We start from the raw sequence: 22,041 nt of genomic DNA on the forward strand, positions 1-22,041 counted from the left end.
TAACTGCCTCTGAAGATGTATATTATGAATGCTGCAAATAGGTTTTCCCTAAAGAGAGATTTGTCTTCTCCAAGACCCCAAAATGCATTTATTCTTTCTTAAGTACATCCTTCTTCTTTCCTATCATTGACTCTTAATTTACACTTTGTTTCAATAGCTTGTCAAGTCCCAGACTACTACAGTGTGGCATTCTAAACCTGGACTATTTCCTTGGGTAACATAATCAGTGCAATTTGCTAATGTGCACCTGCAGCTGTATTGTATTACGGTTAAATCTTCAATATATATATGTATTTAAACCCAATAGCTCAATTATGCCTTTATTACCTATCCAGAAGGGAAGGCTTTCCCTTTTTACTAACTAGATATTCAATCACCACAGCCTATCTTGAACAAAATTCAAAGAAGATAAAGCAATTGAATAGCACGTCAGCAACAACTGAGTCACAAGCAAAGAAGATTTCACCTGCCAGCTCACTCAGCTGCTTTCCCTAATTTATTAACTGCCACTGTAAAACAGATTTTGACAGAGCTGAAAGCCCAGGAATCGTTAATTATCACAAAGAATATGAGAATATGAAGTCCATCCAGCTTGTTTCTTCTGTATGATAAAAATTGAGTAGATGACAAAATAATCTGTCTTGTAGAAGTAAAGATTTGCTGATTGTTAGCATACTGCCCAATTCATTACTTTAAGCTACTACCTACTGTCTTTGCAGGTATACACAAAAAAGTACATCATTTTTAGAGGCTTTTTGATTCTTAGTCCTTCCAGCAAACAAAAGAAAGCGTCTGCATTTTTTTCCCAGTTTTTTACTGTTGATGTGGATTTATCCCCTTAAGAAATACTTTGATGTAAATTTAAAATGGTAACGTCTATTTGCTCTGATGCAGCTTATAAAGGTTATATACCAGTACTAGATGCAGAGACATAATACAAAAACTGTGTATTTATTATCTAAAAAACTTTGCAAAAAACTCATTTTTGAGTTCAGCTTAATTTTTACTCCCCATAATAAATGTGTGAATATTTTTTATTCAGTTTTCAAACTACTTCTGGAAGAAAGAAAAATACTGTACAGTTGATTTTGTTTGTAGCTCAATATAAACTACTTCAATTTCTTACTGCTAAAATAAATTCATAAACATGATGTCCCATACTTAAGAGAACACATGGAATACATATAAATGTTCATCCACCAGTGGTAAGATTTCTGTTTAATGAACACCACACAATGTACAGTACTTAGGATTTCCATTATTTTCACATATACAGCAAATATTATAGTCCTTATTTCCTTTACAAAAGCATCTTGATTCAATCTTATTACAGATACAATGCTTAAAAAAAATCAAGACTATAGTACATTTTTTTTCTGTACATGTATGTGCAATATCCCCAGACAAAAATAATACAGACGTGGAATCCTACAGATTTACCATCTTCCCTTTGGCTAACATAATTTTTGTCACATTATGTAAGTCCCATCTTTGTAATATTTCATGGATTCTAGATGTTGAGTCATTGCAAGTACATCCTGAAATCCTGTACTGAGGCCGGACATGTGTTGAAAATAAGCTTCCTTCTCCACTTGAACAGTTAGGTTGTTTACTCCAGCATCTTTCAGAATTGCTGTAACCTGAATACAACATTAATATTACACTTCATAAGCATATCACAATAACTTGCTCAATTCTCACTCTGAAATACTGCAGATTAAAAAAATACTATCATAAAGAATTTCAAATTTCTGGAAGAGTGAAGATAGCTTCATACAGTATGGCTCTGCAAATTCTCAGCACATCATATGAAGAAATAAGCAACCTTTGAAGGTGTTTTAAAAAAAAGCACCCGAGGTTGACAGATGCTATGAAGTCAGTAGCAAACCCATGTTAGCATCTAGATTTGCCTGTTTCGAAACATGGAACCAACCTCCTCCTCCCTTTCTCACAGCAGATATAATTCCACTATCCATGTTTCCCTAAACTCTTTTTTTGTTTGTTTGTTTGTTTGTTTTGGGATAAGTTTTGGCAAACAACACTTCTGCAACAGCAGACCAGGGCACTTACAGCATTAGAGGCCAGATCTGAAGCATTAAATAACAGCTTGCAAAAACAGTGCAACAGAGTAAGAAATAATGTGAAAAAAAAACCTTAAAAACTTTGCACCTTACCTGCTGCACAATTCTCTGCTCCATCACATCTGATACCACTTGCACATGTATTGTACCTGCCACAACACTTGCAGAATGACACCAAAAATGAGGATCTCTGTAGGATATGACTCCATCTATTTTCTGAATCTGTAAAGAATTTACATTAGCGGTAATTATTTTCAAAAACACATCTTAAAATTGCACATGTGTATGCACACTGATAACAATTATTCCACAGAGAAACAAAGCTGCATTTCCAGCTAAGTCACAGAGAAATAGTGTAACACCTACAGGCCACCATTCTACTGTCAAATACTAGCTGTTACAAGCCAAAAGAAAACTGAGCACAGGGCAGCGTGAAAAGGGACGAGTTAAAAAACACAACTGTTGGAGTCTCAGTGACATCTATGGACAGACCAACTTTGTTCTGGGCTTTAAGTCACTTACAGGGTATCTGTTACATTGTTACCCAGGATAGGGAGCTATATAGTTACCACAGCTGTACATTCTTCAGAAACATACTTCCATAACTCATCATTTTTAGAAATTGATCTTTGCACTGGGCCTGCCGGGGACGTGGCAGCTGGTACAATATTCTGTTTTGGATTTGTAGCTAAAACAGTATTGGTAACACGCTGGTGTTTTGGCTGTTGAACACAGGTTGCAGGTTCTGGGCAACCTGCTCTAGCTTTTGATCTAACAGCTGGCAATCCTGCCTGAGGCAAGGTTCTTGCAAGCAGGTGATCTCTGAGCTTCCTTCCAACTCAAGCCATTCTCTGATTCTACGGTTGTCAAGAGTTCCTCTTTTTCCAACTTTGATTCAATCCAGCAAGTCTGCTATGCGTGGACCAGAAACTGGGAAAAGAAACTGTCAGCAGGGACAGCTGACCCAAGTGGCCCAGAGAGATGCTGCTTACAGTACAACGGCATAAAAAAAACTGGGGTAGAAGGGAATTCTGACCTTTTCTAAAGCAGCATGCAGATCTTTCTCCTGTTCTGGAGGTATCCTCAACAAAAGCACTTGACAGGCATCTTTCAGTAGTGGGATAACACTGAGAAAAATCAATGTAGCAATAAAAAGAGAGCAGAGGGGATCAGCTATCAGCCATCCAAATTGCTGAATAAATGTGGTAGACACTATAACACCCACGCTGCCAAGAGTGTCTGCTAACACGTGCAGAAACACACCTGAAAACAAAACACACTGAGTGACTAAGAGGAACACTTATGCTTAAGATGTACATAGATGTTCATCAGCAACACATTCATTTCTATGACATTTGCCTTCCACAGGCCACCTGCCTAATCTGCTGCAAAATGAAACAGAGCATTTCATTTACCTAGTATTTAATTAGAAATCAATGTAGGGAAGGAAAAGCATTTTCACTGTACATTACAACAATCTAGGCAGGCATCTACAGATTAAGCCACATACAAATACAAAGTCATATTTTGTTAGTGGGACTTGCATAATACACACTCCCTTGAAAGGGATCAGTGCTTACTGATCTTTAAGGGAACAGGAAGAGATCACTGTGAATGCACTGGCCTGCTCATACTGACAGGTACTAACCTATCATTTGTTTTTCTGTAGGCTAACTCTGCTCAAAGTTTTGAGACAACTGTCTACATACTCTATGAATAACTCTTCATATTGCTTTAATGACTGGCATCATTCCCAGTGTAAACTCAGAGTATAGAAAAATTAATCTCTAATGATTTGTAAGACTAGTACTTACTAACTGCCAGGATTTAAAAGAATGCTGAACAGTTCTAGAGATGCAGAGACGTTATAATATAATGCCTGAAAACAGAAGAGTCAGCTTAACTAATGATGGATGTCAACTAATCTATGAAACAGAAAAATTTAGCTAAAATGCTTATGCTCTAACAAGCTTACACACAAAGGTCATTCTTTTATAGACTTTTGTATAAGTGATGCAGTTGGTAAAGAACTGCTTTCTAACTGGTACGGAAGAAAAGTCTAAGAAGTAGCTGTTCTAAAATTTTATATATATTGCCCTCCTCAGCTTCCAATTTTAGATTTGGAAAAGAAAATTTCCTGTTTACTACCTTATCTTCTGAATCCCAAATAGAAGCATATTGCTTCATATCCCAGATTGCTAGTCTACATTTGCTCTTCTGCTTCTTTATCCCTTCCCCTAGGGCTTTTACATCCACCTGTAACATGATACCTAGAAGTATGGCAATAGCTTTACAGACCGAGACATTCTACTTGCATTTTGAGATGGAACTTAGAAATGATAACTGCATTTTTTTCAGTAAAGTTTATGATGACTAAGGTTATTAATGTTAACAAAGACCGCTTAATTCTTTGTATTGGTATCACCCACATCTCAGAAAGCCACGTGAAAAAATAATTCAAGTTATGTTCTTTAAGTTAAACTTAGTTATGAATAAACACTTTGAGAAATAAATGTATACAGAGTTACTTGGTTGCCAGATTATTTCTGGAGAGATATTTCAAGAAAGATACATAGCACTGGGGTTTAATCTGAAAATCACTCTGCTGTAGACCAGATATGTCATTTATGATTCAACAATCCATACTTGCCTCTCATGTTGGTATTCATGCCTCCTCCCGAAGACACATGGGAATGTCCATGGCTGTGCCCATGGTCATTGTGGGAATGGCCATGCCCATGGCTGTGGCTGTGTCCATGGTAAGAATGGCTGTGCTCGTGTGAATGACAGCCTCCACGAGAAGCCCCATGGGAGTGTGCATGGCTAAAGGCACAGATACCAACCAGGTTTACGATCAACCCTCCGACAGAGACTGGCTGTAAGAGGGAGAGAAGTGTTTGATGTCACTGCATATCCCAACTCCAAATCCCACTCAACAACTGACACCAAAATGCAACACCCAATACGCACATACCATGAGAAGGTGGGTGGCACCTAAGTGTCAAAGAGATTATTGTTCTTATTTACTTCCAGAAAGAGAAAGTGCTTTGACTACAGGCTTTGTGTTGTTCTCATTCATTGGCAGGAAAAAAAGTGCATAAATCTATTTAAGACATGTATACACATCTAAAATTGTAGTTAACCAAGGACAACAACTACTGGTTTTTTGGTTGTGATTTTTCTACCTTTACCTACTCTTCTACTCTTCTCTTGAAAAACTTGTGATCTGCAATAGTGTAATTTCACATAATATACAAGTTAAGCAAATACTGCTCAGGGGCCATCAGGCCTTAAGTTAAGTCAGGCCTTAAATCCAGCAATGCACACATTTAATTTTACCTACACAAAAATCTTTGTTAACAAAATGGCTAGAAGAGAGCACAAATTCAAGTGTAAAAGGGAGAATAACACAAATGAAAGTGTAAGAATGATAAATGGAGGCTTACACTCTCAGAATTCTATAATTTAAAAATTTGGTTTGAATAAAATAAATGATAAGAGTTTGGGAGAAAGCAATGAAACCCTGAAAACTTAATGAGGGAGCCCCTGGAGAGGGCATGGAAAGTAGTGAGACACAGGCACTGTTATCTTACCTACTCAACAGCTTCATAATTACCTATGCCATAGCAGTACAATCATTATCACATTACAAATCCTGACTAAATTTTGACATTTCTCAGAAAAAAATACAAAAGTTTTTTTGTTGTAATTGACATTGGTATATGCAATAGCAGAGCCAAGTTTTGTCCTGTACAGATTATTGTCTTAGTATCTTTTCTTTTCTTTTTTTTTTTGTTGAAAGACAACCATTTAAAAAGATCAGAGTTTTAAGATCTTTGAAAGAAATTGAGAACAACTCTAATAATTAAACTGTATTTAATTATATTGGTGGAGAATGTGGGCATAGCTGCTTTTTAGCTTTTAGAAAGGAGTTCTTTTTCTCTCTGCTCTAAGAGAGCTTCGTTAAGGAGCATTATCAGTAGTTCAGGTTTCTGTGCTGGAAAACTTGACAATGAAAGACTAGGCTACTGCCCAAAACACCACATTAGGTCTCGAGAAACAAGTCCTGTGGCGACATGGCACCCCAGAAAGGATTGAGTCAGATAATGGGACTCATTTCAAAAATTCTCTTGTAAATACTTGGGCCAAAGATCATGGCATTGAGTGGATTTACCATATTCCCTATCATGCACCAGCCTCTGGTAAAATTGAACGATACAATGGATTGTTAAAAACGATGCTAAAAGCACTGGGTGGCGGAACATTCAAGCACTGGGAGAAGCATTTGGCAGAAGCCACCTGTTTAGTCAATACCAGAGGATCTATCAATCGTGATGGTCCTAACCAATCCAGTTCCCTACATACCGTAGAGGGAGATAAAGTCCCTGTTGTACATGTAAAGAACATGTTAGGAAAGGCAGTTTGGGTTCTTCCAGCTTCTGGAAAGGGCAAACCTCTCTGTGGTACTGTTTTTGCCCAGGGACCAGGATCCACTTGATGGGTAATGCAGAAAAATGGGGATATTCAATATGTACCACAAGGAAACATGATACCAGGGAGTGCAGTTAGTAATTCTATGTATATGTATATAGCCATGTGTGTGTAATGCATTTTAATCATTTTTTTGTTTGTTTGTTTGTATATATGCATACATATATTTTAAGCATGATGTAACGATGTAGAATAAGGGGTGCAATGTCATGATTTTATGTTTTTTGAGGTTTCAGTATTCCACATCAAAACATCATGTAGTGTACGGGGCATTGAAGTGTCACTGCCCCAATCCCAGGTACCTATCCCTGTACATTACAGCAGTCACGGGATCTGGCCCTTCCGGGTGGGGGGGGCGCTCTCTTGCTGCCTTGCAATGGGTGCTTTCCTGGCCGTTCCAAGCTTTTCAGGTTTGACTCGGCCACGGGAACTCTCTCTCTCATCTTGTCTGATTTATTAATCTCAATTTCAATTAAATTGTATATATTGTGTTATCTTGTATTCCAATATTATAGTAAAATAAGTTTTCTTCCATAGATTGTTGCCGCTGTTCTTTTCCTCCCTTCCTTCCTTCCCATTTTTTGTGGGGCTGGGGTGGGGGGAGAAGGGCAGAGGCCTGTTGCCCCCATCACGGACGTAGATTGATCTGATCAACTCCGTGACAACTATATACATCCATATTTAGAATTACATGTGGTTTGGATTTTAAAATTGTAATTATCTATTGAAGAGACAAGACACAGTTCGGTTCTCTTGAGCATGCAACTTCAGTCTCTCTTCTTTTTTTAAAGATCAGAATAAAAAAACAATTAGCTGCAAAACAGCTTTCATATGTAACAAACTTACAGTTAGCATATTAGTGTCTATGTCTGGAGGGTCTACCAGTCTGGCCACCGATTCCATGAAAACAAAGAAAGCAATTACCATCAGAAAGAGGCCATTAATAAAGCCAGAGAGAATTTCTACACGTCCGTATCTGAAAGACAATATCAGAACTTTTGAAAGCAATGAATGAGTATCCTGCACAAATTTCAAAGTTATAATTAAATTGTAACATATTTAATACAACTTAGATTCATTTTTTTCTTCCTTGGTCCCATGAAATCATACCTTAATGTCTGGGCTACTTATTTTTTCCCATTAGGTGGCCTAGCTTGCAACTGTTCATAGATCAGTAGCACAAAATTTTAATAACACAAGTATTTTTTAATATAGACTATACATGTAGGGCTTCAGACTCAACAACTTTTAATTACATTAGTGCATATGAAATCCCCACATGAACAGTGACTTTCAATATACTGTTAGGCGATATACATACACGCTGTACATACGGTGAGAATGTTTCTGTGTAATATTTACAGTGAAAGTTTTATTTGCAGAGATTAATGCTAATCAGGTCTCACACACTTTTTAGCTGGGTAACAGTGAATGAACACGAATGGAATATGGTAACAGGCATGAACACAAATGGAATGGAGACAAGACACAGACACGTGGATAGAGACAAGACACAGCAAAAGAACCAGAGAAGCACGCACAACTAAAAGCATCCTGAAGATATCTTCACAGTGCGACAGTTTGAAAATAAGCAAGTAGAATAATTTTCAGATAGTCTTTAATGGAGTTAATGTACATACCCATAGGAAAATATGCGAGTTGCTTTCCATCTTGTCATCAGAGCTGCAAAAAGCCCCATCACTAATGCAGAACAATCAAAAAGCATGTGAAATCCATCAGATATAAGACCAAGGCTATTGGTCCATACTCCATAAAAAAGCTCCACAAAAGTGAAAGCCTGAAATGAAAAAGAGTTTAAGTTTTTCCTGGAAGATTAAATTGTAATTTAATGTCTTGGCAGTTAGCAGGAAAACCTTTTCATGGTATGTTTCCCAGCTTTCAAAAGGTATTATTCAAAGTATTTCCAGACCATTTTCTTTCTCCAAGGGAACCAACCCTTCCAAAAGCCACAGATGAATGAATAAATAAATAAATCCAAGTTCTTACTTACAATTTTAAATCACCATTATGAAAACAAAAATGTATGCACTGTCATTAAACACTGTAACTACTTTAATCTTGCCTATCATGAACATCAAAATCAACGCTGTTTATCCATGTTTTGCACAGACTACCTCAAAAAAACGTCAAATGAACAAAACAGGTCTAACAATTGCAGTTAAATGGACAACTCATGGCAGTTACTTACAGAATTATTTCCAAGAGCCAATGTAAACAATTAAAAAAAAATTAAAAAGATTTAATTGAACTAGAAAAAAAAATAGTTTTCCTAACTCTGTCTAAATTCAAGGGAGCACTTTTTAACTGTATTGGTGGCTAAGCACTGGCACAAGATGCCCAGAGGCTGTACAGTCTCCTTCTTGGAGATCTTCAAAATCTGCTCGGACACAGACCTGGGCACGCTGCTCTGGATGTCCCTCCTTGAGAAGCATTTGGACTGGACGGACCCAGCAGTCCTTGTCTACCTCAGCCATTCTGGGATTCTGTGATCCTGGCCCATACATCTACAAACACCTGCTTCACAAGTTATAAACAGCTAAAGAAGTAGTTGCTCTTCATGTCACACTAGCCAAAGCACCTTATGTAAAGTGGCTGAAATAAATAACCATTTACATATTCTAATAATCAACCAAATCAATTGCTACCAGTTCTCCTACAGATTCCAAAACAGAAGAATTTAAAAAAATCAACAAAAAGCCTTCTCTGATTAGCTGACTGTTTCAATATCAGAAGTTAGTGCTCAGAAGGACATACTTATCATTTATTATTGTTTATTAACTGGTCTGCCTGTATACTTCTCTCACCTTTCAAATTTCATAATGCAATTCCTTAAAAGTTTTAATGGATGCTTCATTTTTTTACCCCCTATTTTCTCGCAAAACTGGCAGAGATCTTTGCAAATATTATCAGTCTTGCTTACTGCCCAACCCTTCCCTCTTCAAGACAGGGGAGCTAGAAATAAAAAATATTAAAAACTGTCTACTCCAAAATTACATTACTCAATCTGACTCTTATTATTTTGCCATCCCTGGGTATGAAGGCCTCATTAAATTCATCTTATCTGCTGGTAATATTGACATATCTCAGTTTTGAAGAGGACCCTACTATTCTTACACACATTTACTTGCTGGTGAACTAGTCACACACAAAATCAGTGCTCCACTGTGATAACAAATCATTGTAACTTGCCATTAGAATCTTCTCTTTGAAGATTCTAAAACCCCTTAAAAACAAAACAACCAATCAATCAATCACAGGAATCATTTAAAGAATAACCCTCCATACCGTATAACTGAGTTGAAAAAAACACAAGCAGACTTACCAGATTTAGGCACAAGAAATAGAAGATCTGCCTAGAATCATACTCCTCAAGGATCTGTTTCAATGACTCTTTAATAAAACGTGGCAATGACTGAGAACTCTGCTGTATTGCATCACCCATGAAGTTATATAGAGGAGTGCCTTCAGGAGAATAGCCAATAAGGGTGCCTTTCTGCCCCTTCCTGGAGGGGGAGGACAAGATATTGGCCGCTGCAAGGAAAATTTAAAGTTTTTATTTTTATAAAATAGCTGTGAAGCTTATAAACCATTTGTTATATCATAGACATAGATAACATGAAATTACAAGGCAGTAAATTGATTGTCAGCTTCATCCACTACATTTCATTACTAAGTAAGATTAGATTAATTACTTCTTTGACAGTTACACTGCACTGTTTTTTTGTTTTGTTTTGTACAGTAAGAGGGTGCAAATTTGCATGCTCGTTTTATCCAAAAGAATCCACGCAAACTCATTCAAAAGCATTTTGTGTACTGCTATTTTCTCACTGGCTTCCAAGTAACATGGATAACAAATTTTTTCAAAGAGAAATATGAATACGTACATAAAATGAAGAAAACAGCACTCACTACCACTCCTCCAGAAAGAACGTGTTCTGTGCTCTCATGGTGTGCTGGTTTGTTCATAGCTCGAAGCTGGTCTGTTATTGGATGTGTCCAGAAATTGCCAAAAAGCAGTGCACTAACAAATATAAGAAAGGATCCATATCGAGCACATTTGGAAGATTCCATCTTGACAGAGCATATGGACTCCACGTAGAAATCCAAAATCACAACAAAAAAGATGACTGTTATGAAAGGCATGATGAGAGAAGACCACGACTCGACTTTGCTCTGCAACAACAGAAAAAACCCCACATTTCAAACAAGATTATTCACCATTATACCACTTTCATCCAGTCCATTTTCATTAAAAATCCTTTTAGCAATCCATCAGTACTTTTGTATTTCAAACTGATCATATAAAACCGTAAAACCAAAAATCATATAAAACATTCAAGCTATAGAAAGACAAATGTAGGTAATTAGCATTCCTGTATCTTATTTAAAGCATTCCTATACTTAAAGACAATGCTGTGTGAAATGCTGTGCTTGCATCATTCTATTATCCCTAATCAGGAGGGCACAATGAATGTATCTTTCAAATTACAATATATACTACTGAATATCTGATTGGTGGGAGGAAAGGGAAGAGGGGGGAAAATTTATATTAATTATTCCTTGCACAGTGTTAGTAAAAGAACCCAGGCTATATCTGAAGCTAAAAATATAAAATAATGTTATCACATAAAAAAAGAAATAAAGTTCAACATCTTTATCACTGTTCAACATCTTTATCAGTGACATAGATGATGGCATTGAGTGCACCCTCAGCAAGTCTGCAGACAACACCAAGCTGAGCAGTGCAGTCGATACAGTGGAGGGAAGGGAAGCCATTCAGAGGGACCTGGACAGGCTGGAGAAGTGGGCCTGTGAAAACATGATGAGGTTCAACGAGGTCAAATGTAGAATGCTGCACTTGGGCCGGGGCAATGCCAGGTATTTCTACAAACTGGGGGAAGATCTCCTTGAAAGCAGTCTGAGGGACCTGGGCTTGCTCAGCATGGGGAAGAGAACGTTCTGGGGAGACCTCACTGTGGCCTTCCAGTATTTCAAGGGAGCATATAAACAGGAGAGGGAATGGCTGTTTCCCACTATCAATGTGGGTTGACAGTGATAGGACAAGGGGAAATAGTTTTAAACTGAGACAGGGGAGGTTTAGGTTAGATATTAGGAAGAAGTTTTTCACTCAAGAGGATGGTGACACACTGGAACAGGTTGCCCAAGGAGGTTGTGGATGCCCCATCCCTGGAGGCATTCAAAGCCAGGCTGGATGTGGTCTGGGCAGCCTGCCCTAGTGGTTGGCGACCCTGCACATAGCAGGAGGTTGAAACTAAATGATCATTGTGGTCCTTTTCAACCCAGGCCATTCTATGATTCTATCAAGTTAGCACACAAATATTTACGTTAAGATGCAGACGAACCATTTCATACAGAGCTCTCTCTCTGAGAGAGAGAAAAAAAAGAGGACGACTTTGATGGTTGTATATCTTTCATTTAAAACATTCTTAAGTTGCATTTCATAAGAAGAAGAATTACAAAAAATGATCTATTTTTTTCTAACTTGTGCTTCCTATCTTACCTCTGTTGTCAGAGAGAGGACAATGACCCATGGGCACAACAGAAGTACAGACACAAGGTGAGATAAAGCTTGAAGACGTTTGGCTCCACCTACATCAACAGAAAGCTTTCGAGAAGCCATGTGAAAACCAACCTTACAACACAACGCCAGTACCAGAAGCAGTACTCCTCCCTGGAAACAAAGAGAGATCCTGTCAATACTTCTCATGAGCCTAATACATTACAACACACAAAGTCATTTGCCTTCCTTATCAACAGAGAGCAAAAACAGCATATTTCATCTAATTCATGGATTTCCAACCTTTTGGCTAGCCTTTGTCACATTAAGTGAAGAGGAATTGTCTTGGGCTGCATGCAAAATATGTAGGTTGCTACAAAATTAATGCCTCCCATTTATTTCTATGGAAACTGCAACAGACCCAGAGAGAACAATAACACTGTTTGATAGAGCAAATTTTCACCTACAGTACACTATTTTTCAACACAGTCACCATTATTAGCTACGCATTTTCACCAGTGATGAAAAGGCTTTCATCAGTACAGCCTGCACTGAAAATTTGTACCAGTGGAGGTGATCGACTCACTGCTGCCACTGCTGAAATGCACCACAATCTGCATCACTGTACTTATATCCACTATTTGGTTTAGCAAGCATCAGTGAATGTCAATGGGTGTCATTTAATTCCATGTGAAGGAATTCAATGACACAGCTTTGTTCCACGTGTACATGTCTGATGTCATTTTGCCAAACTGCTCCTCTGCTGCCATTTGTCACATGGCAACAAAATGCAACAGAATACTGGTGGGAAACTTCAACTTCCACTGCCATAACAGTACCTACCACTGGTGCTGTGGGCCAAAAAAATAAAATAGGAGGCATTACTTTCAGAGCAGCCCTTATAAAATGTATCATCTAGTAAGTAACAAAACTTACTTTAGTCTTTAATCTTTTTTTGTTAAAGAGAGAGCAACAAAATCATAGAAGTAGTGGAGTATCTGAGTTGTTTTTGTGCAAATAATGCATCACCCTGGTTCAATGGCAGTGGCCGCAATTCTTAGTGAGGACTCCAGGTTTGCATCACAGATTTTTGATGAAATTTTACTCTTCATCTTTGGTAAGAGCAGTTCACAAATGTGCATACTGCCAAAAAGCAATGAATGACACATAACTGTCTGGGGAAGGATGTTTCTCTCTGTTAAGAGAACGCTTATAAGAGTCTAGTAAAGAGACAAGACTAAATTTTTGAGTCGAATATCTGATTGCAACTCTTACATTCCATATGAAAATTCACAGGTAATGTATTTATGTCAACTGAAAATGGGCGTTGCAAATATACCAAAAATTGATATTTTTTCCGCAATCCTGAGATCTATTCTCAATTTTTATTTTTATTTTTAATCAAAATGGAGAGCAAGGACAACTGTTTTTTGCTGTTCACAGGACCGTGTTTAGTCAGTGCATCACAATGCATGCTGGGCTGAGCTGCGCGTTACTTGTGGGATGTAGGTTGGACAAGCTTGCTCTAATTGTTATTCTAGTTAAAGCAACAATGCAACATATATGATTACGTACTATGTATTCATAACATCTTCCATTATAAAAAGAAAAGAAAAGCATTGAAAGCAGACAGTCTCAAAGGAGTCATGTCACTTCGGCTTTGTTCTAATACTTCCACAACCTTTTCATTCTCTTAATTGCATTGTAACATATTTCTTCACAATATTTCAAGACTTTTCTATTAACAAATCGTAAGATACTCCACACACAACATCTTAGAACATAGTTCAGTTTTGCAGTTAACCAGCCTCCCAAACATCAAAGTTATTCTGACATTAAACTTTCTCAACTGTTCTAGATTTTTTCATCTATTTTATTTATCAGTGCACCAAATTTAGCAACAAGACCAAGCTAATAGTACAACTCACTCAGCCTAGTCAAACCTGTAACAATAAATAATAAGTAAATAATACTTAAAAATAAATAGTAAAAACAGTAAATAAACAGTAAATGATAATAAACATAATAAGAAGTATCACAACTAGTGTCTTCAAATTCAAGTGTCTAAAGAAGAACACTCGGAAAAGATAAATCAGAAACAAAACAGACTGGAAGGGTGAGTAAAAAGTATCTTGTATGCAATGCATTACAAAATCCAAAACGCTGATTAAATGGAGTGCTTTGCGATAATTTTAATGGGACTTTTCAACATATGTGTTAAGGAAAGTCCTTATCAGCCATACAAGCACACTGCAGAGATTGGCTTGCTCTACATTCTTGTTCACTCCCTGGGTGGGCTCAGATGAAATCAATCTTACCTTAGTGAAGATGCAAAATCTATACAGCTGATTTAGTTCTGGTTTACGACTGCAGTGTTGATCTCCCTTTTTTTAATTTGAATTCTGAGCAGCAGAAATTTTTACCTACAAACTCAAACAGATATTAACGCACTAAAACATGTTATTTACCTTGTGATCAGCAACACCCAGGAAAGCAATGACTGTATACAGAACATGTGTAAGAGCACTGTCGTGATGTCCCTCAGCTAAATAAAATTAAGGAAGTGTTTCTTTTTTTTTTTTTTTTTTTAATGCGAAAGACATATGGAGGTAGTAAAAGATCACTGAAACCAAAAGTAATCAAACTGAACATTACAAATTCCAAAGATCCTCAAAATTCAGGAAAGATGAAAACGTTTTCCACAGAAAGTAGTTATAAATATTTTAAAACACAAGAACACAGACACTGTTAAATACTGCATAGCAGTCATAAAATAGAGCTTACATCAATCTTGGCAACTAGACTTAGAAAAATATTCAGTAGTAAAGAAATTTAGTAACAGCACTAAAACAGTGATGTGTCTAGAATATGATTTGTACTTTTTTTTTTTTCTGTTTATAAACATTTAAACTTTAGAAAACTAAGAGCAATTGACAAGCAAATCCAGCAAATATTCCACTAGTCTTAGCCTTTAACTACTTCTAAAGAGCACCTGAACAATGAATTTACTTAAAATCTGATTGACTGATCAGTACTATTTCTGAATACATCACTGGCATTCTCAATTCCACGTTTTCACCTTTCCTCAAAAAAGTTTGCTTTCACCTTGTTATCATCTATATGACTGTGTTGTTACTTTCCATCCTTAGACACCTTTTTCCAGCACACTTTACAGTGATGAGAAGACCCGCTGGAAAGTTACATTAAAATCATATCCGATCTACTCAGCGGCTTTGGAAACATGTTAGTAAGCTTCCACATGCAGTTTAAACTTCACCATTTCTGAAAGGACTGCAAGCTACTTCACATCATTTTTCAGCATAGAAATGGACTGACACTTCTACTGTATTTACAAAGCATAAAAACAGCTTTTCTGGTTATACAAGAAAGACTGCCAGCTGGGCTGCCAACCATACACTGCACACAGTTGGGCTACAGCCATTATGCACACAATTCCCCAGAAATGAAAGCTAATCTAAAAGATGTGTAACAATCCACAGTAGCAATGGTATATGCATTGGTATGTGCAAATGGGAAGGTGGCCATTAGTTACCGCTGAATTTAGAGCACAGCTACAGATGTTAACAACAAAGCAAGCAATGGCATTAGTTTGATGACAGATACCAGCATCTATATGGAATGTAAAAGTCTATACTACAATATTCTCATAAACTAAGACTTGTATCAAGAAAAACATAAATACTTGCAATATTGTTAATTCAACTTAATCTACTCTCCCTATTCCATTAGTAATGAACACTTGTGCTAAGCCAGAAGGATACGATGTTCTGCTATTTTAGCCATGAGGTCATCATTATCAAAAAGCAGTAAGCAGATGACAGCGATGATGAAAAACGCAGCACCTCTTGTCTGGAGAAAAAAGAATAATAAATGTATTACAACATCCTGCAACAATCTGACTTCAAAAATTTGAGGAGATTCCTCCTTCCACCCTCATGCAAGTATACTTTAGTTCAATAATAAAAGTATGAGAAAAAAAACTTTTGGAGAAAGCTGACATTGGCAATATAATTTCTTATTTATTCTAGTTTTCAGATTTGCTGTATAACTCAGGATAAATCATGACTGTTACAAGCAAGAAGACTGAATCTTGAAAACTTCAAACTTTCTTTCTTAACAGTCTAGCTCGCCCAGACAGAATGTACACCTACTTAAGTCTGATGACTTAATACTTCGTAGTATCAAGGAGTCATAAACAAGATCTACTGGATAGACTGTAGAATTTTGTCTTACGAGAAGCAAAAACTACAGCCCTGTGCAAAGGCCCTAAGAAAGTAGAGCTCTGCAAGTGCTTATATGAGGTAGGGACAAAAGTAAACATGAACTTCTTTACTGCAAGAGTGATGGTGCATTGGAACAGGCTGCCCAGGGGGTTGTGGGTCTCCTTCTCTGGAGATACTCAAGACACATCTGAAGGATTACACGTGCAACCTACTGTAGGGAACTTGCTTTAGCGAAGGGTTGGACTTGACTATTCTCTAGAGGCCCATTCCAATCCCTATAGTTCTGTGATTAAAAAAAAAATCCCAGTTGTCTGAGCTTTCACTACCCTGACTTTTAAAACTGCAGTTTTAATATCCGTCATCTTGACAAAACCCTGAGATCTACAACTAAAAACAGTTATTACAATTCATCCTCTGAAGTCAAACACAGCTGTATCACATTGCTGTTTTGGAAAACCAAGTGACTTCCTTTTACCACAGTTCACTCCATAAAGCTGAAACATTCAGAGGATAAGGTTATCAATCCTTTTTTTCTACCTTCTTAGATGTGCACCTTAACAACCAGGTGTGATCTAAGAACTTTTCTGAAGCTTTACATCTACTGCTAGAGTCAGTGGTTAGAAAAAGATTTTTTCTCCTAGATGAACAGTTTCATGCTGAATGCCCTAAACAATGTCATTTGAAGGGGATGGGGAGTGAGGCATCTTAGTAGTTACTTGGGCTGTTTATACTGCTCTAAGTAGAAATGATTAAGGGGTTCCAACAGAAGTTACAAGACAAACTGTGAAATTCTCAGTCTGAGGCAGCACTGAAACCAGCCATTCTCTTATACAGCAAAAACTCCATCCTCAGGTATACAGCACCATAAATAATATTCTTCCACTCATCACTGTTTTTGAATTCAGGTGGCCAAGGCTGCTAGGCATTGAGATCAGGTCACTTCATTTAGGGCTGGGCACAATTAGAGAATACACTGTGAAACTGCAAGCAATGGAATTCAGACAAAAGATGTCTTAAATGTAGATTTCTGATTAATGGCCAAAAACTCAGTACATAGGGGCTCATACAGAAACAAAAGCACTCAAAACTTTTTGTCAGAAAAATAAACCATATGAAAAGCTACAGATGTTGAATAGGTCAGGCAGGCATCTAAAAGTTGTGATGCTGACTTCAGCGCCCGAAGGCTAGGACTACTATATACATAAATGTCCTTGATCCCTTTACAAAGAATGCTGCAATGCAAAAATCATTTTCAACATTCTCTTTCACACCCAAAAAAAGTTCTCAGAATGCTGTCATGGATCTCAAGTAGCCTCACCCACTGCTTCCCCTTGAGTGTCGTATTTCTTACTTCAGGCTGTATACTTCAAATTTTACCACTAACAAAACTGAAAAAAACCCACGCAGTTATGATGAAAACAGGTCTAGAACTCTGTATGTTCTGAGTAAAGTGATAATTTATAGCATGAAAGTATTTTTCATATCTGGCACAAAAGTCACCATGTTGAAATACCTTTGCTGGTCCTCCACCTGAGCTTGTGAACAAGACGCTAAGGAGAGACAGCACAACCACATCACTGTGTTCAAACAGTAACAGTGTTCTATTAAAAAGAAAGTTAAATAAACACTTTAGTCCATTTTGGAGGAGTTTGCTTCATGAGCATGATATATTTCACCTAAATTTCAGCAGCAAAGGTGAAAGATTCATCCTGCTACCTTAACAGCAAGCTTAAACATCTCAAAAGCTGCATGTCTATTTGCCTTCACCGGCGAAGTATCTAACATCTGACAGCTAAACATATCACAAAACAACTTCCAGAGTCAAGTAACAGATCAAAATTTGTCATTTACTGATTAAACTGTCATTTCCTTCAAGTAGTACAAGAAGATATTCACTTGTTCAGGATGGAAATATTACTCCCAGTACAATATCTCCTCCAAAACTAAGTTTCTGGTTTTTGGCTTCCAGAAAGAGGTCCTGCTCTGTTGTGTGACATCCTATTTATCGAAGTGATGATAATTCAATAGCTAATGCAAATCAGAACCTCTTTACTTATGACTTGCACACTACCTCCTTCCTCCTTCAGGTAGCAAAGGCTGACTAACAAGCTGCGACAGCTTTCCAGGGCAGAACACAAGAAAGCCATCAGGGTGAAATCTACCAAACTTCTCTGCTGTTCTTTGCTCAACAATACAACCCACTAGAGACCATGCTACTGATTCTTCTTGGGAAGACAGAGCATTCAGAAAACCATCACAGTATCTCTTAAAGAAACCCTATTTTTCTTAGGTACCCTTTCTGATGTTTATACAATAAAGCTTCAAATTCATAAAATTTAAAACTTCAGGCTTTACATTCCCTCTAAGTAAAGGTGTTTTTCTAAGTTCTTAATCATTGTTTTTGTTGTTTTTTTTTAATTGCTACTTATTCCTACATGCTAACAAACAGCATAAGTGATTTCACTTGGAAGACATATACTAATGCGGATAGCATTTCAATACAGCAGAGGCACAGAATGAGACTAAAACACTGTCCAGAAACAAATGGGTAAAGGAATTCTAGTCACCCAGCAGAGCAATGCAAATTACTGTCACTAGCTGTCAAGCTGTGGATTTCAAACAGTTATATACACTAATGAGTTTACGAGTGACATGAGGATAAAAATGAAAATCACGGTCAGCGTTCCAACCTGTATCACTCTCACCAGCAGTTTCAGCACTATCAAGAATTTCAATGGCACCTTGTCCAACAGTGAAGAAAGGAAATTAAAAGATGTACGGAAAATTGCCAATGGTTTTTCCCAAGTAACACAGACGCAGAGAAAAAAGTATGAAGGTTCATTTAAGATTTCAAAAAATAAGCCATGGTCTGACAGATATAAGTGAAAAACAAACACAAAGATCACAGAAACGAGTTCAAAAAGATAAAACATAATTTACAGTAAATGGATATTTACCTCAGTGGTCCACAAAGAGTTAGGCCAAAAAACCACAAGAGTGAAATGATACACCCCACAACAGCATGCTTCAAAATTTTGATCCACTACAAAAAGAAAGGTATTTTATTATTATTTTCTCCACAGTTTCAGAAGAAACAAATCAACACTAACATCTGTTTAGTACAATAGCTATAGAAATGGACAGGAAAACATATGCTCTGCAAGTTCTGCAAAATTTAGAGTATAATTATTTTCTTCTTACCTAATTTGTCAGGCAGCTTAGTTTTTTTGCACAATTATGAGCCAGATTTTTTGAAAATTTATTTTCTGACAGAGTACTAGATTCTCTGATACAATCTTCAAGAGAATTTTTTAAAAACCCTTTTACATTGATGCTGAAAAAATCCCGGACTATCTACAAAATAGCACTTTGACAGGTTATCTACTGTGCATGATAAACACGTATAGCACCAGATAAAATATCAAAATAAAAGATTAAAATCTTAATTCTACACACGTTTCCTGATGGAAACTAAGTTAGTTAAACACTTCTAGAAACTGCAATGGCATCTGCAAAGTGGAGTAACCTTTGTTCCTCTTTCTAGGTGATTTCTGTTAACAGCCACGTTGTCGAGAATCTCTACAAAAATGTGAGTTACTACTGCATGTCAACTCACCTGACGCTTGGTAACCACTTTTCCAGAAGAAAATGGTTTTTGAAATAAAACCATAAAAAATGCAGACCTGTTAAAAGGAGAAAGTTTTCCCTATTAATACATTAGCAGTGAGCTTTTTATTCAGATCAGTGCTAAATAATTAGGTGTTTCCTCACATCAGGACTACTTCACAAGTTTCCTTTGTATTCTTCACTATAACGCCACATTTGCACATTGCATTTTCCCTGATGTATTATTTGTGTCAAATACCTGTAAAAAACTTGATGGCGAGTGGACTTTGTTTCCAGTCAATTTTACATATAACCTAACAAAGTCCTGAGCTGGAAGGGAGCCACAAGAGTTATCGAATCCAACTACCTGTTCCACTTATGATCACCTAAAATTCAAACCCTGCGTCAGGTAACACTGTCCTTGCTCCAGCCTCTCAGGGCTGTGACCACTGTCCTGCACAGCCTGTTCTGGTGTCCAACTATCCCATGAAGAGCCTTTTCCAAACCCCCAGCCACCCCTCCCCTGGCACAGCTCCATGCCGTTCCCTCAGGCCCTGTCGCTGTCACACAGAGCAGAGCTCAGCGCTGCCCTCCGCTCCTGTGAGGAGCTGCAGCCGCCATCAGGCCTCCCCTCAGCTCCTCTGCTGTGCGCTGAGCACACCCAGGGACCTCAGCCACCCCTCTAGACCATTCTCTTTGCAGACCTCCTTTGGATGCTCTCTAATAGTTTTATATCCTTCTTATAGCATGCCACCCAAAACTACATGCAGTGCTGGGGGGTGAGGCAACACGAGTGCAGTGCAAAATGGGACAGGCCCTCCTCTTGACCTGTTATCAGTGCTCTACTTGAAGAAGTCTACCTGTGGCTTACAAAAATCAAAATAACTGATGTCAAAGAAAATTTTAGTAGAAATTTTACTACAATATTACTAACAGATCTTCTTTAGGAAGATACATGCCCAAAGGCTGCCTTACATATGGAATGCTGAATACAAAATTGTGTTAGAAATCAGTATTTTTTCCTCAAACGTGATCAAGAGCAAGTGATGGAGAAAAAAGATGATGGTGTTTGGGAACACTCTATTGAGAAGCCTAGAAACGTAAATAAATTGAAATAAAAGAGAAAAATGAGGTTCCAAACACTCTAGTGCTGCCAAGTTTATTACAGAAATGCTCTTCCATATCATATCAGCTGAACATAAAGTGGGATTGTGCAGAGCGCATCCTAACAAAGGTTGATTCTACATATTTGCTATCAGTTTCTACACTTCAGTTCTCAGTCAGGTAAGAATATCAGTTTAAACTCGTAAGAATTACAAGAATACAGGTTTTAACAAAAAGAACTAGTCTTCCACGCTCTAAGAGAGCTCAGACACATCTGAGTTTCATGTACTCAGTACTGTCACAGTACCATCAATTCCAAGGTAGGCAACATTCTGCAATTTCTGAAATTACTCTGAGCACAGAAGAGGCAGAACAACACTGCTACAATCACAGCATTTCCTGGTTCCACTGCAGTGTCTTTTCCTCCGTGACCGACCTACATCAATAAAGTGGAGGCATCATCTTGACACCAACACAGAACTCGGCGGCCAATGCGTGCAGTGCTGCAGCAGACAAGGCTTCACCTGTGGCGCACTCACCCCAGCTTCACTATGAAAATAAACTGCACAAGATGCACCGCTTTCAGAAGATCGTAGGATTCAAAGAGGCCCACCGCTTTCAGAAACTTGGCGAAGCACAGCAGCACAACATACCGAGTTAACCTGTAAAAGCGGAGCAAATCGGCATTCGGGGCGACCAGGCACCGCCTTCGTCACCCACTCGCCGCCCCCTCACAGCCTCGCCAAGAGGAGGCCCCGGTTCCCATCACCCAGCGGCAGCAGGGACGGAGGCAGCCGGCGCGGGGCGCACCGCGGCCCCCTCTCCCGGCGCAGCGCCCGCCCCAACCGTTACCGAGCGCTGGGCACGTCCACCGGCCCCAGCACGCCGCCGCCGGCCAGGGCCTGGCTGCTGTACTTTTCCTCCATACCGCGGCGAAGGAAGGGGCGCGAGGGAAGAGGCCCTCGGCCGGACGCGC

The 22,041-nt window shown here is 38.2% G+C and overlaps 1 protein-coding gene across 1 annotated transcript; it reads right to left on the reverse strand.

Annotated features, from left to right (window-relative positions):
* Positions 1-1,185: 1,185 nt before the first annotated feature.
* On the reverse strand, positions 1,186-22,041 carry SLC30A5 (solute carrier family 30 member 5). Its single transcript, XM_042825786.1, has 16 exons — positions 21,918-22,041; positions 21,605-21,727; positions 19,972-20,038; positions 19,313-19,398; positions 17,869-17,956; positions 15,894-15,981; positions 14,580-14,656; positions 12,115-12,285; positions 10,478-10,766; positions 9,916-10,124; positions 8,213-8,370; positions 7,419-7,548; positions 4,732-4,957; positions 3,118-3,344; positions 2,175-2,303; positions 1,186-1,640 (listed from the first exon to the last, which is right to left on the reverse strand). The coding sequence occupies exons 1-16, from the start codon at positions 21,989-21,991 to the stop codon at positions 1,470-1,472; spliced, it is 2,313 nt and encodes a 770-aa protein (XP_042681720.1). The 5' UTR covers positions 21,992-22,041; the 3' UTR covers positions 1,186-1,469.

This window comes from Centrocercus urophasianus, unplaced genomic scaffold (genome assembly GCF_019232065.1).
Source record: "Centrocercus urophasianus isolate 14NV4802_14NV808 unplaced genomic scaffold, USGS_Curo_1.0 seq_25, whole genome shotgun sequence".
In the NCBI taxonomy this organism is placed as follows: Eukaryota; Metazoa; Chordata; class Aves; order Galliformes; family Phasianidae; genus Centrocercus; species Centrocercus urophasianus.